The sequence below is a fragment of the Pteronotus mesoamericanus genome, unplaced genomic scaffold (assembly GCF_021234165.1).
Source record: "Pteronotus mesoamericanus isolate MK-2021 breed Mesoamerican mustached bat unplaced genomic scaffold, CSHL_Meso_final contig_169, whole genome shotgun sequence".
Lineage (NCBI taxonomy): Eukaryota > Metazoa > Chordata > Mammalia > Chiroptera > Mormoopidae > Pteronotus > Pteronotus mesoamericanus.
Genome location: NW_026555068.1, coordinates 6,564,877 through 6,584,922, shown reverse-complemented (window position 1 = coordinate 6,584,922; position 20,046 = coordinate 6,564,877). Strand labels below are relative to the sequence as shown.

The window sequence follows — 20,046 nt, the reverse complement described above, 5'->3', positions numbered from 1 at the left end:
ATGTCTTAAATATTCTATTTTCATTCTTTGCTCTAGAAAATCAATATCAATAAATTTGTGTGTCTATTTTCCCAGTTTTCTATTGAAAATTTATATTTCCCTTAAATAAAACCTATCAAATTTTTTGTTTTTACACAAATGGAAATAGGGCATTGTGAATGACAAATCATATTAAATAACAGTGCTTTTTTCTTACTTTATGTATATATTGTAACTCGTTCTTTAATATGTAACATTTCATAGTATGTAATATTTATAGGTAATGATGTTATTTCCAGGGATCGTCACTATTAAGTCCTCCAGTACACATTTTGATTACATATTCTTATTTATATAGATTTTGTTTTGTAGCCTTGATATCAAGAAATAGGTTTCTGGATCAAGATGTATGAACAATAATCATAATAGTGATAATACTAACAAAAACAACTAAAGTAATTAACATTTATTGAACACATACCACTTGATGGGCATATTTCTAAGCAGTTTGTATATAGTAACTGATTTTTTTTCACAGAAACCTCTAAGGTAGGCACTCTTCATTACTCACATTTTATACTACATTAAACACTTGAGAGACATTGCCAGTGTCTTTCTGAAAAGATAGTAGCAATTTAGGTTTCCAAAAGCCTGTGTGATGTACTAAAATAGTCTATCTATCTTAACATCAGTTCGTATTTCTGTAAATACTCTAAACAATTATTGGTTATTTACATTCGCTTGTATAAGGCTTGCCTTTCCATAGAGCTCTCTCATTATTATTTTAATATACTTTATTTTGTAGAGCAGTTTTAGGTTTGCAGCAAAACTGACCGTATGTACAGAGATTTCCCATATGCTTCCTACCCTACATATGTAGTCTCATCCCTCGTCAAAATGATACGCTGTTATAATTGTTTATATCAAATTGACGTGTCATTATCATCCAAAGTCCATAGTTTATATTAGTCCAATACATCTTCTATACTGGATTTTTTTTTGGAATAATGAAAAATAAAATGTGTAATTGTGAGAATAATTTAAACAGTTAGTTACACACATGTAAGCATTGTGTCTACACTATTTTAAAAGAAGTGTACATGGCCGGTAATAGTGAAATCTATTATTCCCTTACGCAGACCCATTCATTTTTCTCAATCCTCAGTGCTAATCACAATTGTGATATTGACATATATTCTTCTGTCATAGTTTTCATTTATCTATGTGCCTGGAGATGAATAATCATCGTAATGTTTTAAGTATTAGTTTATAGATGTGAAGACTCAACACTGTATATTCCATCAATTTATTGTAACATGGTAGACCACAAAAGTGACTCCAATTCTTTACGTTTCCCTGAATCTTCACCCTTTGCCATACTAGGGGAGACCCCAAAAACCCAGAATTTGTAAAAAATTGTGTGTTTACTCTTACATGTTTTAACTTCAGCCACCTTCAAAATTCTCTCCATTTGATGCGATACACTTGAGATTTCTTTCCACTCCTCAGATCAGTTTTTGAACTTGTCAATTTTGATGCCGCTTTTTAGTGCTTCTGCTGCTTTTTGTGCCACCTATTCCACATTGGCAGAACAGTTTCCTTTGAGGACTTTTTTATCTGGGGAAACAAAATAAAGTCACTTGGGGCGAGACTGGGTGAATAGGGAGGGTGGGTCACAGGGGTCATGCCGTTAAGACAATGAGAAGACTGCGGTTGTTTTTTACCACAGCATCACTTCATGAAAACCAACAATAAAAGCATATTTTCTTTGTCTTTACCAGTCAATGTCTTCTTGTTAGCAAATATTAAATAACATATTTATGCTATTAAATCTATTGATGGTTAAATCTAAAAGAAAACTTTGTTGTGGGAATTTGAAAGCTCTGGTTTGTACTACAGATAAAGCTGTGTCATTACAGCATCCATACTGGTATCTGGTTATACTGGTCACTATTTTTTCTTATGTACACAATATGCCATCAGAAAGCAAGTTAAATAATAGAGAGATGAGCCCATTTAATTTTTGGATATTTGAGCTTGTAAAATAGAAATGAATTTTGCTTAATTTCATGATTCTGTAAATTACTTTAATTAATGAAATTATTACAATGAAGTGTCATTATCTTGGTTGAACTAGGTCATTTTTAGACCCTCATTTCCTGGTATATTCATACAACGAATCAGGAACATTGTATCCAGATTCGTCATTTACAAAGGTAAGTTTTTCTTTACGTTGTTTAGATTTTATTATTTTATGTCGTTTAAGGTGGGAAGAAAAAGAATGTTTTCTACTGCACAGAATTATTGGGCAAACAGATCACAAATCCAAATATAATGTGTCAATTATAATTAAATCATATTGAATGGAATGCCTATTTTCTTTTAATTTTCACCTGAGGATGTTTATTGATTTGAGAGAGAGAGAGAGAGAGAGAGAGAGAGAGAGAGAGAGAGAGAATCGATCAGTTGCCTCCTGTATGTGCCCTGACTGAGGATCGAACCTACAACTTTGTGGTGTATGGGAGGATGCTCCAACTAACTAAGCCATCTGGCCAGAGCTAGAACAATTACTTTTTAAATTTAAAATTCAGGAATCACTTATCCAAGAAGGTCATTTAATCTACCTGGGTGTATTAGTAGGAATTTGAGAGGAAACAAAAATAAAATGGGTGAAGGAGCTAAGAAGTCCTAAGCACAGTGAGTAATGTAAATTGATGTATTATAGAATCGGAATGGTGGAGGTAATGGTGGAAATTATAGCATGACCACTGGGAATGTGAAGACACAAAAGCATATTGGCTACAGAAACTGAATATGTTTACATGTGAAATATAGGAATTTGAATTGTATTCTGTAACACAGGTAGGAGTCAATAAATTTTTCAAAGACATGAGAAAGTTAGCTTTAGTCTGTATGACTCTTATTTTACCAGAACATATGATTTGGAAGAAACAAATGTTTGACAAGTGATTGGAGAATTCTATTTCTTTATTGCAATTGAGAGATTAAAAATGTGCTAACTGGTACAGCATCTGTCATAACATCTACAAGAAGAAAGCATAACAAAATATTATACATGAGGTACCTGCTTTCAGGCATTTGACAATAGGCAGATCAGGGATTTTCTCTCTGAGAGAAAGGATGCATAGAAGGTGAGCCTCACATTCAACTTGGCTCTCGGACTGGGAGTCATATCTTAAGTATAGTGTAGGGGTCGGATGATGAAGAACCCATGAGACAGAGAACATTTTCTCTGGCTGTTTTCCAGCCACTGCATGTCAGTGTGCTTCTCATCTGATCTCTGCTAGTGTGTCTTAGTTAAGAAAGGTCCTAATTGGGCCACTTTATGCTGCTTAGAGTTAGAAATGTAGGGAAATCTCTCATGAGGGTAATTTTCTCTGAGTGCATGCAAGGCCAGGGGCCAACAGTCTGAATTGCTCTCTGCTGCTGTGTAGAATTCGAGAAATCTGCTTTGTGAAGGGCTTGTAGCTGCAATGGCTGTTGACGCCAGTGCAAGTGGAGGTAGCTGCACTGTTGCTTGGTATGGAGCAGAGTGTGTTTAGCTTCTGTGGTTAAGCCTAGTTTTGAGAAAAAGCAAATGGTGGAGATGTATTTCTGGGAACGTAAAATGCATAAGCAAATTCATAGGAGAGAATGTGATGATACTAAAATTTCAAGAGCGCAGGATTAGCAAAGGAACAGGACTGATTCTAGATATCACTAGATTTTTAGGGGAAGAGAAGGGAAGTTTGATTGAAAGACTATCAGAGGAGAATCTGGGAACACATGCTATGAAAGTCCATAGGGATGAGAGTTTGAACTAAGGATGGTCAATATGGTGAAATAGTAAACAGAAAAAAATATGAGGAAATGTCAATTAAGATATTTTTGAGTAAGAGAAGAAACAAGTGAGATGTTCACAGTTGAAGTATAAATTACATCGTTAGCAATTACAGACCATACATTAAGAAAAGCAGCTGAGAAAGGAAAGATAAAAAGCTTCTGTAAAAATTATATGTAGGTATGTATACATGTATTTAGACTAGTGTTGCTATAAATATTAGTGTACAATTTTTTGTTACAAAACCTGCTTTCAATTTTTGCGGTATGTGTTTAAAAATGGAACCTCTGAATCATAAGGTAATTCTATGTTCAACTTTATGGGGAACCTGCAAACTGTTTTCCAAGCTGGTTGCAACATTGAGCATTCCCGCCAGCAATGTACAAGAGTTCCAATTGCTCCACATTTTCACTAAAACTTATTATTTTTTATTTTTAATTGTTCATTCTTGTGCATGCGAAGTGGTAACTCACTTTGGTTTTTCTTTGCATTTCCCTGATGACTAATGTTTAGCATCTTTTCAAGTTTTTTTTTGCCACTTGTATATGTACTTCGGAGAAATGTCTACTTAAGTCTTTTGCATATTTTTAATTATGTTATTTGTCTTTTAGATGTTAAGTTGTACACTAGAGTCTTTTCAGTTGTATGATTTGCAAATATTTCCTCCATTTCATGAGTTGTCTCTTTCCAGATAATGTCCTTTGATATACAAAAGTTTTTATAATTTTAATGAACGCTAGCTTGTGTATTTTTTCCTTTGCTGTTTGTGCTGTAGGTGTCAGATCTAAGAAACCATCACCCATTACCACATGCAAATGTATGAAGATTTACCCCCATAATTTATTGTAAGAGTTTTATAGTTTCAGCTCTTATATTTGGATGTTTGATCTGTTTGGACTTAATTTTTGTATATGGTATAAGGTAATGTTCTAATATTATCTTTTTCATGTGGGTATTTAGTTTTCCTAGCACAATTTGTTGAAGAGACTATCCTTTCCCCATTGAATAATGCTGCCAGTCTTGTTAAAAAAAGTTTATTAACTAGAGATGTAAAAGTTTATTTCTAAACTCTTAATTTCATTGCATTTGTCTACATGTCTGTTCTACTACAGTAACACCCAGTGTGGATTATTGTAGCTTTATAGTAAGTTTTTACAATAAAAAATTCTTAGTCACTTTTAATTGGGTTAATATATCTTTTTATTACTGAGTTGTAATAGCTCTTTTTATATCCTGGGTACATGTTCTTTTTAAAATATATGTAATGTACATAGATAAAGAACAGACTTGTGGTCACTAGAAGGGAGGGAGATTGGGGGACTGGGTGAAAAAGGTGAAGGGGTTAAGAAGTAGAAATTGGTAGTTACAAAATAATCAAAGGAATGTAGAATACAGCATGGAAAATATAGTCCATAGTATTATAATAACTGTGTACGGTGCCAGGTGGGTACTGAAAATATCAAGGAAAACCCATTGCAAATTATAAATACTATTCTGTACACCTGATACTAATGCAAAATAATATTAATGGCAACTGTAATTAAAAAATAATATTTTCACATCAAAATCAAAACGAGAGGACTTGTAGTCAAGATGGCAGCATAACAAATATGGCTCATCTCCTCTCAGAAAACACATCGAAATTAAACTATAGAACAGCCATTACTCAGAACCATCATATTGAGCTGAATGGAAGTCCTATAACTACAGAATTAAAGAAGAAACCATGTTGAGACTGGAAGGAGGGGCAGAGTTGTGGAACAGTCTGGTCCCACACTCATGTGTGGCAGATAAAAATCAGGAGAGATTTCTGAGGAGCTAGTGGTTCCAGCTCCCCACTAGACCCCCCGACCAGTGCTCCAGTGCCAGGAAGATAAGTCTCCATAATTTCTGGCTGTAAAAACCAGCAGGGGTTGAAGTTGTGGAAGAGAGAAATTTCTGGAATCCCAAGCATTTCCTCTTAAAAGACCTGCACAGAGACTTACTGGGACTCTCTCTCAGCTTCAGTGCTGGGGTAGCAGATTGAAAGGCATTGGAGACATAGAGGGAGAAACCAAATTGTTTGACCTCAGGGTGATAGTTAGGGGGCAGATTTCTCCCAGACAGAAGAGCTGGCAGAGGCCATTGTTCCTTTTCTGAGCCTTATCCTCACATAGCTAGCAGGCAGGTACCATTTCTGAGACTTCATCAACCTGGCTCACACTGTTTGCCCCACCCTGGTGATCCCCTGAGGCCCTGATCCACCCAATTTTCAGGCCCACTCAAGCTGTTTCCAGTGGCTTTTTCATATGAATGGCTTGTCTTGGCCCATGGTTCAGATTTTTCTAAATTCTCTCAAACAAACAGCACCTGGCTTTAGCAAGCTCCATACTTCCCACAGTGTTGCCCCGGGCCCAGCACTAGCAGCAACCAGCTTTGGTTCACAGCTTGACCTCTTGGGGGCACCTCCAAGACCAGCACAAGTAGCAGCCATCTACAGATCACTTTGTAGCTAATGCTGTGTGACCAGGTGTAACACTGGTGGTGGCAGACCTTAGACATGCCAACAGCAATCAAGGCTCAACTACAAGGGGAGGGTGTCTGCAGCCCCACGTGGTGGGCATTCCTCAAGTACCCAGCTAAGGTAATAGGAGAAGCTCTTCCACTAGACTACAGAACACCTACTGCATTAAGCCACTCTGTCAAGCCTGGGAGATATAGTAACTCTACTTAATACATAGAAACAAATACAAGGAGGCTGCCAAAATGAGGAGATGAAGAAACATGGCCCATATGAAAAAACAGAACAGAACTCCAAAAAACAAAACAAAAACAAAAACAAAAAAACCCTAAACAAAACGAAGAAAAGCAATCTATCAAATGCAGAGTCCAAAACGCTGGTTATAAGGATGCTCAAGGAACTTAGGACCTCAACATCATAAAAAGGAACCAGACAGAAACAAAGGACACACTAATTGAAATAAAGAATGATTTACAGGGAATCAATAGTAGAGTGGATGAAGCCAAGAATCAAGGAAACAAAAGCAACCAATAGGAGCAACAAGAAGAAAAAATAATCCAAAAAATTAGGATAGTGTAAGGAGTCTCTGGGATAGCGTCAACCAAAACAACCTCAAGCAAATGCACCATGGAGGTGCAAGAAGGAGAAGAGAAAGCAAGAAACTGGAAACCTATTTGAAAGAATAATGAAAGAAAACTTCCCTAACGTGGCGAAGGAAATAGATATACAAGTTCAGGAAGCACAGAGAATCCCAAACATGATGAACCCAAAGAGGCCCACTCCAAGATGCATCGTAATTAAAATGCCAAAAGCTAAATACAAAGAGAGAATCTTAAAAGCAGCAAGAGAAAAGCAGTTAGTTACCTACAAGGGAGCCATCATAAGACTGTCAGCTGATTTATCAAAAGAAACTTTGCAAACCAGAAAGTATTGGCAAGAAAAGCAAGGACCTACAACCAATATTTCTCTACCCAGCAAAGCAATCATTTATAATATACAGACAGATAAAGAGCTTCTCAGACAAGGAAAAGCTAAAGGAGTTTATCATCACCAAACCAGTATTATGGGAAATGTGAAAGGTCTTCTTTTAGAAGAAGATCAAAACTATGAACAATAAAATGGCAATAAATACATATCTATCAACAACTGATCCTATAAAAAACCCAACCAAAATAAACAAGCAGAACAGAACCGGAATCATACATATTAGAACGTTTTGATGGTTGCCAGATAGGCGAGGGTCAGGGGGATAGGTGAAAAAGATGAAGGGATGAAGGGGTACAAATTGGTAGTTTGAAAATAGTCATGGGGATGGAAAGTGCAGCATAGGGAATAGAGTAGCCAAAGAACGTATGTGCAAGACCCATGGACACGGACAATGGTGTAGGGATTGCTGATGGAGTGTGGGGGGCTGGGCAGAGAGGGACAAAGGGGGCAAATTTGGGACAACTGTAATAGTATAAACAATAATAATAACAAACAATAATGTAGTTAAAAAGAAAAACAATTAAAATTTAAAATAAATAAAATAAAATATACGTATTGTGTATTATTTCATGTAGTACATGGCTTGCCTTTTTGTTTCCTCAATAATATGTTTAAAGAAATTAATAGAGCTAATTTTTTTTAGCAGTTTAGCTTTAAGAAAGATGAAGTAGAAAGTACAAAAAAGTTCCCCTACACCCTCCCAAACCCTTAGTTACTTTATTATTAACATCTTGCATTAGTGTGGTATTTGGGTTATGTTTAAAAGTCAATGTTGATATATTACTATTAATTAAATCTTATAGCTTACAATAAGGTTTTTTTCCTGTTCCTGTTCTGTTTGTTCATTTATTTTGCTTTTTAGATTCAATTGTTGATAACTATGTATTTATTTACATTTTATTATTTTGATCTTTTCTTCCTTCTTTTGTAAGACCCATTAACATTTCATGTAATACCAGTTTGTTGGTGACAAACTCATTTAGCTTTTTCATGTTCTGGGAACTCTTTATATGTCCTTTGACTATAAAAGCTTCTGTCAAAATTATAGAATTTAGAATTATAGAAAGGCCTTTAGGGGGTGGAGGTTATAGACAGAAGAGTGTTAAGAGGAAGACATTGTAGGTAGATAAAAAAGGAATGGAATATCTGGTGAATAATGGTGACTATTGGCTAAATCTGCACATTTCATGTCTAGGAAGTGAGGATAAAACTTTATTTCAATCATTCATGAATGTGATGTTATTTACTCCCATTTAGGACCATTGTTTATATCAAGGATATGCCGCAGAGATTCCAAAATCAGTCGTGACACTTAGAACCTGTTCTGGACTCAGGTAATGGCATATTCCAGAGATGTGCATGACTGACGGTCTTGTGTAACACTTTAATTTTTAGAAATTCCTTGAATGGAAGAAGAGTGACTGTAAAGAAAATATAGATTTTGATTGTGTTTCTTCTCATATGTATACTTTTCCCTTGTTCTCCTCTTGCCATTTATATATTATTTTGTCTGCATACTAGGCTTACAGTCATAAAATGTATTTAGCAAAAGCTCACTAGTATAAAGAATATTCACATTTATTAAGCATGCTAGAACTACAGGACTCATAAATGCCATATGGACGGAAGGTGTAAAATTGGCTTGAAGTTAATTTGAGTAAGATGGGACTATTCTTAGGTTAAATTAGACCATAAAGACCACTATAAAATTTCTATAAAATGTTTTCACTTAATTTTGACTTACAGTTCTCAGTGGGAAATCTATATTAATCACTATTATGTGTTTTTATGTGTTTAAATATTCAGGGGATTATTGCAGTTGGAGAATGTCAGTTATGGAATTGAGCCATTGGAATCTGCAGCTACATTTGAGCATATACTTTATCAAATAAAGAATAATAAAACTGATTTTTTCCTTTCAAGAGGAAATTATCCTACCACTCAATCTGCAGATCAACCCTATAAAATTCTTGTGAAGTCAGAAGTAAGCAACCATTTTCTGAAATCTTCATTTTTTCTGCTTTTGATAAACTTATTCACACTAAAATGTGTTATATTTGGAAAACAAAAAAAAAATGAGTCTATTTTTGTGTATGGTGTAAGTCGGTGGTCAAATTTCAATTTTTTGCATGTAGCCGTCCAGCTCTCCCATCCCCACTTGTTGAAGAGGCTATTTTTACTCCATTTTAAGCTTCTGTCCTCTTTGTTGCATATTAATTGACTGTAGAGACATAGGTTTATTTCCGGGCTCTCTATTCTGTTCCATTGACCTATGTGTGTTCTTATGCCAGTAACAGACTGTTTTGATTACAGTGGGCTTGTAATATATTTTGATGTCAGGTATTGTGATCCCTCCTACTTTGTTCTTCTTTCTCAAAATTACTTCTCCAAGGAGGACATAAACAGGGCCCAAAGATGTATGAAAGGATGCTCAGCATCACCAGCCATCAGAGAGATGCGAATTAAAACCACAATGAGATACCACTTCACACCTGTCAGAATGGCCATCATAAACAAATCAGCAAATAAGACGTACTGGCGAGGCTGTGGAAAAAAGGGAATCCTAGTACACTGTTGGGAAGGCAGACTGGTGCAGCCACTGCGGAAAACAGTTTGGAATTTCCTCAAAGTGCTAAAATTGAAACTACCTTTTGACCCAGTGATTCCATTGCTGGGATTATACCCTAAGAATCCCAAAATACCAATTCAAAGGAACCTATGCACCCCAATGTTCATAGCAGCACAATTTACAATCGCCAATTGTTGGAAGCAACCTAAGTGCCCATCGGAAAATGAATGGATCAAAAAACTGTCGAATATTTACACAGTGGAACACTACACTGCAGAAAGAAAGAGCTACTACCCTTCACAGCAGCATGGATGGACCTGGAGAGCATTATGCTAAGTGAAATAAGCCAGAGGTGAAAGACAAATGCCATATGATCTCGCCTATAAGTGGAACCTAATCAACAAAACAAACAAACAAGGAAAATATAATCAGCAACATTGAAAGAAAAAAGAAAACAACAGTAGTAAGAGGGAAGGAGGGAGGTGGGTAATGGGGAAAGGAAGGAAAAAGGAAGGGGAAAGATCAGATTAAGGAACATGTATAAAGGACCCATGGACAAAACCAAAGTGGGGAAGGACTGAGGGAGGGAGGTGGGGGTGGGTGGGGCAAGGGAACTGGTAGCGGGAAAATGGAGACACAGGTATTTGAGCAATAAAAAAAAAATTTTTTTTTAAATACACACGCACTTAAAGAAAGGGCTTATCTATTAAAAGAATATTGTACCCTTGCCCTTTCCTTAAACCCTGCTAAAGGAAAAAGCGATTTTTTAAAATGGTGTAAACTATAAGCACAAACAGGAGAGAAATAATAACATTGGAAATTAAAGTCAGAGGTAGCAAGCTAATTTAGCCCCCAAAAAGCTGAATCCTAAACTGGCATTGGGATAAACTATAGGCCATTTGATATATCCAGCAGCACTACTCAAACATTTCTGGAATTACATGTCCAAATACCGAAGTGATTTTAAAAGTGGACCAACGAAGAGTATTGGTTGAAAATAAGTTCTGTTAGTATCTAGAAATGCTGATTCCCTCCCCTAATCGATTGTCTCTGTTGTAGACAGATAGATAATTGAAGGCTATTTCCTGTGGAGAATCTGTGAAATGGGACATGAGGAACAAATGTTCTATTGTATGTCACAAATATTCTATCGTATATCACAAATATTCTATCATATATCACAAATGTTCTATTGTATGTCACAATAGAGGAGAAATAGCATTCTGAAAGTAATGTGACTAAGTTAAACTTAGCACACTGGGACTTGGGACCCAGGCTTACACATTCTAAGAAGTATATCGAAGATGCCTTTCTAGGAGGCAATTGTATCAGCCAAAAGAATCTAAATTGACCACATTGACAGCAAGTTTTTTCCTAATCAACAACCCAGACAAATTATGCTCTGTCAAGACATAATTCCTAAACTCTGCATGTGGTCACAGGTATTGAAATAAGCTATTAAATGCCCAATTCCTAGTATGAAGGGGACAGCAGACATACGATGAAACAATTTAATACAGAAGATAGGGACATTAAAAAATAACAATTTTAAAGAGTAAGACACCAAATATAGAGGGTAAAGAAAACAAACTGATGATGCTTTTACAGAAGTAAGATAAAGTATTTCATCTACAAAATAAGAACAGAAAGCTACCTAAAAAAATAACGTTCAACAAATAACAGTTCTTGGAAATTAAAAGCATAATAAAAAATGTAAAAACTCAATATAAAATTCACAAGATAAAATTCCAGAAACACACAAAAAGAAAAGTAAAAGACAAAAAAATGATGGAGACATATAATAGATAAGAAATTAAATTGAAATATAAATATGGATGATACAGTAAGAGTTCTAATTATACTGGGGGAAATAGAGTTGAATAAATAAGAGAAAATTCAGCTGAATAAATGAGAGGACAGTCCAAGAAAAGTTCTAAAAATTAGTTGAGTTTCTTTACTTATATTTTAAAAAACTTTATTTTTATACACGGGGGAGATCTAGAGTGGCATAAAATTTCTCAGCAGCCACACTAAAAGCTAAAAGGCAGTACCTACCCAATTCCTTAAAATGGGGCAAAGTAATTTCCAGCCTATAATTCTGTCCCCAGCCAGAACTACATACTTGAAATTTTTGATTGAAACCATTTTATTATTCCTAATGTGAAATGTCCTTCATAATGTATAAAACAAAGAAGCCACCGTTAAACAGAAAGATAGAACCTCTAGTCTCATCCTGAAGAAGAGTAGCCAGCCACAATGACAACACAGTTACGAAGAATACTTGCCAAATACAGTCAAATTTCAACCAAGTGAAAAGACAGAACTACTGTGTAGCAGCTGCCCTCAAACTGTATTGTTCATGAGAATCATTGGTAGGTCAAATGCCAGTAAATTTTTTAAATCTTTATTTTTACTGTTGCCTCTCTCACAGATGTCCCCGTTTTCCTCCCTTTCGCCCAACTCCGCTCAGCCTCTGCACCCGCTTCCCTCGGGCCATCACCACACTGTTGTCTGTGTGATTCATGCACATATGTTCCTTGGCTGATCCCTTCACCTTCTGTCATTCAGCACCCTCCTCCCTCCTCCCCTGTGACAGCTGTCAGTGTGTTCCATGCGTCCATTTTTTTTGGTTTCTATTCTTTTGTCAGTTTATTTTGTTCTAGTCCACATATAAGTAAGAATCACATGATGTTTATGTACCTAATTATGTACCTAATTACAATCAATATAAGAATTTAAAAAATGTTTTATTTAATTCATTCTTTCTATTTCACAGAAAAAATCAGGTGATGTGCTATTGAAAAAAACTCTGAAAATACAAATCATTATGGATAAAGCCTTGGTATGCATTATTGAAGCATTTCATCATATATTTACTTTGTGTTCAAGTACAAAGGAGCAAGAAAAGAAAAATATCTTTTTGTAATATAGATATGCTATGCTTTAAGCTTTTTTATGTTGATGCAACTGTTATATTAATTTATATATCTATCCTAATATATGACATCTGTTTTTTGTCTAGTAGTTTCCTGGTAAATATTTTCATGGTTTGACTCTTAGTATTTCTGTTTTCTTAATGTAGGGGTTTTAAAATTTTAATTTGCATACAGTGGCTTTATTTAAACAGTCTTTGTCATTTGGTCTATTGATAATTTGTGATTACTGACATATGTAGACTCATTTCCATAACCATATTCTTTATTTCTTTTGTCTTGCTTTTCATATATTTAGCCTTACAACAGATCACCTTCACATATACCCACATGCATGCTGCATTGTGTGAATATACAATATGGTTTATTGGGAAAGGTCACATACAGAAAAATAGCAAAGTCTAAACATTTACTAAAGAACTAGAATGGCATTCCTTTTGTCTAAATCAGAGAACTCTGTCCATTGCATTTCTTGTCAGTAATCTTCTGCAGATTTGCTGGAGATTATTGAAAATCCCAAGCTGCCAGTTTTTATGTTTTTCACAAACACTTAGAGATGTATGTGAACACACAGTTAGAAGTATTTCACAGATAATGCTATGATTTTTGTTCCCTTAAGTAAGGACATCTTCTTTTTTTCTTTATCCTCACCTGAAGACATTTTTTTCATTGCTTTTAGAAAGAAATGGAGTGGGACTGGGGGCGGGGGTAAGAGGAAGAGAGAGAGGCATCGATTGGTTGCCTTCTCATGCATGTTCCCACGGGGGATCGAACTGCAACCTGGGTATGTGCCCTGCCCTGGAATCGAACCCATGACCTTTGAGTCTGTGAAACAATGCTCCAACCAACTGAACCACACCAGCCAGGGAAGGGCATATGCTTGAGATTGTTCATGACTATGGTACTAAGACCTCTGTGTTAGACAGAAAGACTTCGTAGCTTAGTTAGAGATTTGAGGTCTGGTTCGTACCCTTAGTATTTATACAATCTTGGAACCTTAACTTTTGGCCCTTAAATTCTATATGTGTAAACAGAAAGATAATCATGACCCTATCTTTTTAATATTATTGATTAATTTGTAAAGACCCTAGGTTTATGCCTAAAACATTAAAATTCAATAAATTTTAATTCTGCTTCTATCTTTTCACTTAAGCTCTTATTGTAACATTTTTTTAATCTATTTAAAATGTAGTAATATGGTAATTTTCACTGGTGATTAAGAAACAGAATTTGTCTTTCAGTATGATTATATGGGCTCTGAAGTGGCAGTTGCAGTTGAGAAAGTTGTCCATATCTTAGGTCTCATCAATTCTGTAAGTGGTTATGATTTATATTTTAAATAAGAAACATTCCTATTAATGCAATAACATTATTAGTATAAATAACATTTACATTTCTATGCAAAGTATAGATCTACCAATCTACCAATCAATTTTCTTCACCAATGAATTTCGTCTCCAAATAACAGGAAATTGAATGGGTTAGCATTATGTATAGAGATGTAATGTTATATTTGTGATTGTCTAAGCTGCATATCATGCATCTTTCTTTTCAGATGTTTTCCCAGCTAAACATGACTGTTATGTTAACATCTTTGGAGCTCTGGTCGGATAAAAATAAAATTTTATCTAATGGGGATGCTAATGAAGTACTGCAGAGATTTGTGTCATGGAAAGAAAGTTTTTTGTTTCGAAGATCCCGTGATATGGCATTTTTATTAATGTAAGTACCTTATTTGCATTGATATGTGGTTTATCAAATGATTTGACATGTTAGCTATCACAATTATGTATAAAATCGACTATGTATAATGATAAAAGATAGTGTATGAGTACAGTGTTTGTAAAGTGCAAAACAAAAAGAATAACAAGGTAACATGAAAAATCATGGTAGACCATTATTCTTAGAGTGGACTATGTACCTATGAACAATTAAGGAACTGGAAAGTATAGCAAGTCTTGAGGTAAACATGGGCCTCTGTGGTTTTAAAGATTTTCTTAGACACAAATAATTGATACCATCATTTTAACATTAAATAAAATACAAATAAGTTAACAGAATGCAATAATTCTGTATAATGCTGGGTACAGTACAAAACATTAAATTGTAATACCTTCTGATATTTCTTTATTGACATAAGTGGTAGGTATTTAATTATTGCACTTTATCTTTCAAGAGAATATGTAGATTTTTGTTTTAATAATCTGATTATTTTAGATGGAAAAAACAAAAAACATAGTTTTGAAATCTCAAGCAATGTGAAATACGTTTATAAGTCCATTGGCATCTCTTGTGGAACCGTAGGTCAGGTTTAGGAATTAAGGAACGACATGAACTAAGAGGTAAAATGAGTAAGAGCAGTTTGTACATCCTATCTATTTTTTTCTTAGTGAGCCTGCTGAATATTTGTCTCTATTTGTCTTCCAATCAACATTTTTACCTACTTTACATGTTCATTATGAGCAAATCATGGCAATAAGCTATTCTGACTTTCACATTTTAGAATTATATCCATTCAGCACTGACAATTGTGTTGATTAATATTTTTTTTATTCTCACTTGAAGACAGTTTTTCATTGCTTTTAAAGAGAGAGGAAGGGAAAGAGAGAGGGAGAAACATTGACGTGAGAAGGATCAGAAGCATCAGTTGGTACCTTCTCGTAGGTACCCCGACCGGCAATCGAACTTGCAACCTGGGTATGTGCCCTGACCAGGAATGAAACCCGTGACCTTTCACTCTACAGGACAACACTCCAACCAACAGAGCCATACGCTCCAAGGCAGATTAATCTTTTTGGAAGGATTAGGCACTGCTGGGTTCTGGGATGTGTGTCAAATAATGTTAAAGTATCCTTTAGAACCTAACTTTGTAGGAACTATGGGAGATTACCCAAACCCAAAATGATTAAATACATTGGACATGATATATATTATTCACATTTTAAAGAAAACATAGTTCTATTGAAGTATGTATCCAATTCTTAAAAGGTCATTAAGATTAAAAATTAAAAACGCATTTGTCAGCCCTGGCTGGTGTGGCTGAGTTGGTTGGAGCATTGTCCCACACACCAAAAGGCTGGGGGTTCAAGTCCTGGTCAAGGAACATACCTAGGTTGTTCTCCGGTTGAGGCACATACGGGAAGCCACCAATCAGTGTTTCTCTCTCACACTGATATTTCTCACTCTCTCTCAAGTTAATAAACATATTTTTAAAAAGCTAAATAAATAAAACACATTGATCCTTAACAAAAATTTGTATTATTTAGTTACAGGGATTCTCCTAATTATGTGGGAGCAACATATCGTGGAATGGCATGTGATCCAAAACTAGCTGCAGGAGTTGTTCTGGTATGCATGTTATTCCTGCCTCTTCAGAAGTTATATACTGTTTGAAAATTAATAGCCGCTTCAAGGAAAGAAAGTACTTACCAGTGTATCTACCGTACTGTTTTCACAGACTTTTAGAAAATGTTTTTTTATAGATTTTTGATACTCGAATGGTAGAGTTTTAAAAGAACTTTTGTAATGATAGACTACATATAACACAAAATATAGTATCTGAACTATTTTTAAGTATACTGTTCAGTAGCGTTGCTTATTTACATTGTGTGAAACAGATCTGCAGAGTTTTCCATTTTGCATAACTAAAACTTTTTACACTTTGAGCAACATGACTCTACTTTCCAAATCCTCCTGTCCCTGGGAACCACCATTGTATTCTTTGCTTCTGTGAATCTGAAATTTTTAGATTCCACATATAAGGGAGGTCATGAAATGTTTGTGTTTGTCTGGCTTATTTCAAATTCACATTGTACTATTAAGCTCTCTGCATGTTGTTGCAAAAGGCAGGATTTCATTATTTTTTTGCTGAATAATATTTATGTATGTATATATGCATGCATAGATGAATATATGTGTGTATATGTGTGAGTATAACATTTTCTTTGTTCCTTCATCTGTCACGGGCACTTAGGTTGTTTCTAACCTTGGCTATTGTGAATAATGTTGCAATGAAATGGGAGTGCAGCTATTGCTTTGATTTCAGTTATTTGGGATATGTACTCAGAAGTAGGTTCACTGTATCATATGGTTCTATTTTTAATATTCTAATCAATCATCATACTGCTTACATTATTTCATAATCCCAAAGTTCATATCGTATTTATGAAAACATCACCAATACATTTTTTCTCTTTTTTTAAATAGCTGTCATCTTAATTGGTATGAGGTGATTTCTTATTGTGGTTTTGATTTGCATTCCTGTGACTATATTGAGCATCTTCTCTTATGCCTTTTGGCTTCTTGCATATCATCTCTGGAAAAATGGGTACTCAAATTCTTAGTCCACATTTCACTTTTTTTATTTTTATCATTTTTAATTTTCAATTACTGTTGACATGCCTTATTATATTAGTTTCACATGTACACCCCAGAGATTAGACATTTTATAGCTTAATAAATGATCATCCCAATAAATTACATCATCTATCTGACACAATATATAGTTATTAGACTATTATTGACTGTATTGCTTATGCTGTACTTTACGTCCCTGTGACTATTCTGAAACAACCAATTTGTACTTCTTAATCACTTTATCTTTTGCACCCATCCACCTGACCCCTCTCCCATGTAACAACTGTCAAAACGTTTTCTGTATCTACGATTCTGTATCTTTTATGTTGGATCTTTTGTGTTTCCTACAAACAGGATCATGCCAGCTGTGAACAGAGAGAATTTTACTTCTTTTCCAATTTAGAAGCCATTTAGTTATTTTATTGCTTAATTGCTCTGGCTAAATCTTCCAATTTTATGTTAAATAGAAGTGGTGAGAGAGAGACTATTTTGCCTTATTCTTGATCTTAGAGGGAAAACTTTCAGGAATTCACTAGTGAGTATGATGTTAGTTGTGAGCTTTTCGTATGTTGTTTATTATGTTGACGTAATTTCCTGATATTCCCATATTGTTAAGTGGTGTTTATCAAGAAATGTGTTGAATCTTGTGAAATGCATTTTCTGCATTAACTGTGATCGTGTGGATTTCACCCTTCATTCTGTGAAAATGGTATATTACATTGACAGATTTTCCTATGGTAAATAATCTTTGTGTTCCAGAAGAAAAAAAACTCAGTTATGATGTGTAATCTTTTGAATGTGCTATTGAATTTGGTTTGCTAGTATTTTGTTGAGGATTTTTTATGAATATTCAGCCGGTATATTAGTCTATAATTTTTTTTGTTGTTGTTGAGTGTTTTGGTATCGGGGTAATGCTGGCCTCATAGAGTCATTTTGTGAGCATTCTCTCTTCAATTCTGTGGAAGAGTTTGAGGAGAATTGGCATTAAATCTTTGCTGAATATTTGGTAGAACTTACCAGTGACTCAGGTCCATCAAATCCTGAATCACTGGTAAATTCTGACCTAAAAGCTTGATTCAACACCACTAGGTCCTGAGTTTATTTTTTTTTTGTTTGTTTTGTCGTTGTTCTTGGAAGGTTTTTGATTACTGCTTCAATCTCCTTACTAGTTGTTTGTCTCTTCAGATTTTATGTTTCTTCATTAGTCAATCTTGATGAGTTATATGTATTTTTTTCTTCTGACTTATTAATAACCTTAATGTAGTAAGGTGTTGAATCTTGGTCTCAAGTGTAATAACTACAATCATGTGCCATATAATGTTATTTAGGTCAACAATGGACCAGCTCTTTGATGGCGGTCCTAGAAGATTATCATGCAGCTGAAAAATTACCATCACCTTCGAAGGTTGTAGCCATCATAACTTCATAGAGCAACACATTACTCATGTGTTTCTAAGGACATTGGTGTAAACAAACCTGCTGCACTGCCACTTATATAAAAGTATAGCAATGCAATTACTTATAGTACATAAAACTTGATAACAATAATAAATGATATGTTACTGGTTTATGTATTTACTATACTAATTTTTATTTTTATTTTTTAAATTTTTTATTGTTGTTCAATTACAGTTGTACCACTTTTTCCCCCATTGCTCTTCCCTGCCGTGCCCACACCCAATCTGTCCACCCTGTCAGTGGCCACCCCATTGTCTTTATCCATGGGTCTCTTATACATGTTTCTTGACTTGCCCCTTCCCCTTCTGTCCACTCTCATTTCCCTCCCTTCTGTCCTCTGGTCACTGTCAGTTTATCCTTTATTGCCATGTCTCTGGTTCTATTTTGCTCCCTTGTTTGTCTTGTTGATTAGGTTCCACTTATAGGCGAGATCATATGGTATTTGTCTTTCACCACCTTGCTTATTTTGCTCAGCCTCATACTCTCAGTCCCATCCACGCTGTAGCAAGATGCAGGAGCTCCTTCTTCCTTTCTGCTGTGTGGAATTCTATTCTATAAAGGCACCACAACTTTTTGATCCACTTACTCTCTGATGGGCACTTAGGCTGTTTCCTGCACTTGGTTATTGTAAATTGCACTGCTATGCACATTGGGGCGCGTAGGTTCTTTTGAATGGGTGTTTCAGAATTCTTAGGTTATAATCTCAGCAGTGGAATTGCTAGATCAAAAGGGAGTACCATTTTTAGTTTTTGAGGAAATTCCATGCTGTTTTCCACAGTGGCTGCACCAGTCTGCATTCCCACCAACAGTGCACCAGGGTTCCCTTTTCTCCACATCCTCACCAGCAATGTCGTTTATCGATTTCTTTATGATGGCCATTTTGACTGGTGTGGAGTGGTATCTCATTGTGGTTTTGATTTGTATCTCTCTGATGGCTAGTGATGTTGAGCATCTGTTCATATGTCTCGGGACCCTGTGTATGTCCTCCTTGGAGAAGTGTGTGTTCAGGTCCTTTGCCCGTTTTTTAATTGGTTTGTCTTCCCGCTGTGCAGTCATGTGAGTTCTTTTTATATTTGGAGATCAAACCCTTGTCCGAGGTATCGTTGGCAGATATATTTTCCCATACGGTTGGTTCCCTTTTCATTTTGCTGATGTTTTCTTTAGCCATGCAGAAGCTTTTTAATTTGATGAAGTCCCATTTGTTTATTTTTTCTTTTATGTCCCTTGCACTAGGGGAAACATTGGTGAAAATATCGCTGTGTGGAATATCTGAGATTTGCCTGCCTACATTTTCCTCTAGGACTTTTATGGTGATGTGACTTACATTTAAGTCTTTTATCCATCTTGAGCTTATTTTTGTGCATGGTGGAAGGTGGAGGTCGAGTTTCATTTTTCAGCATGTAGCTGTCCATGTCTCCCAACC

The 20,046-nt window shown here is 35.3% G+C and overlaps 1 protein-coding gene across 1 annotated transcript in view; it reads left to right on the top strand.

The window, feature by feature from the left end:
• The window catches only part of LOC129064648 (A disintegrin and metallopeptidase domain 3-like), a 65,200-nt gene that overhangs the window by 4,728 nt on the left and 40,426 nt on the right, over positions 1 to 20,046 (top strand). Inside the window, exons 4-10 of the mRNA XM_054565768.1 lie at positions 2,117 to 2,195; positions 8,565 to 8,641; positions 9,114 to 9,291; positions 12,653 to 12,718; positions 14,051 to 14,122; positions 14,365 to 14,531; positions 16,076 to 16,157. Coding sequence (XP_054421743.1) covers positions 2,117 to 2,195; positions 8,565 to 8,641; positions 9,114 to 9,291; positions 12,653 to 12,718; positions 14,051 to 14,122; positions 14,365 to 14,531; positions 16,076 to 16,157 — 721 coding nt within the window. The remainder of the gene's footprint in view (positions 1 to 2,116; positions 2,196 to 8,564; positions 8,642 to 9,113; positions 9,292 to 12,652; positions 12,719 to 14,050; positions 14,123 to 14,364; positions 14,532 to 16,075; positions 16,158 to 20,046) is intronic.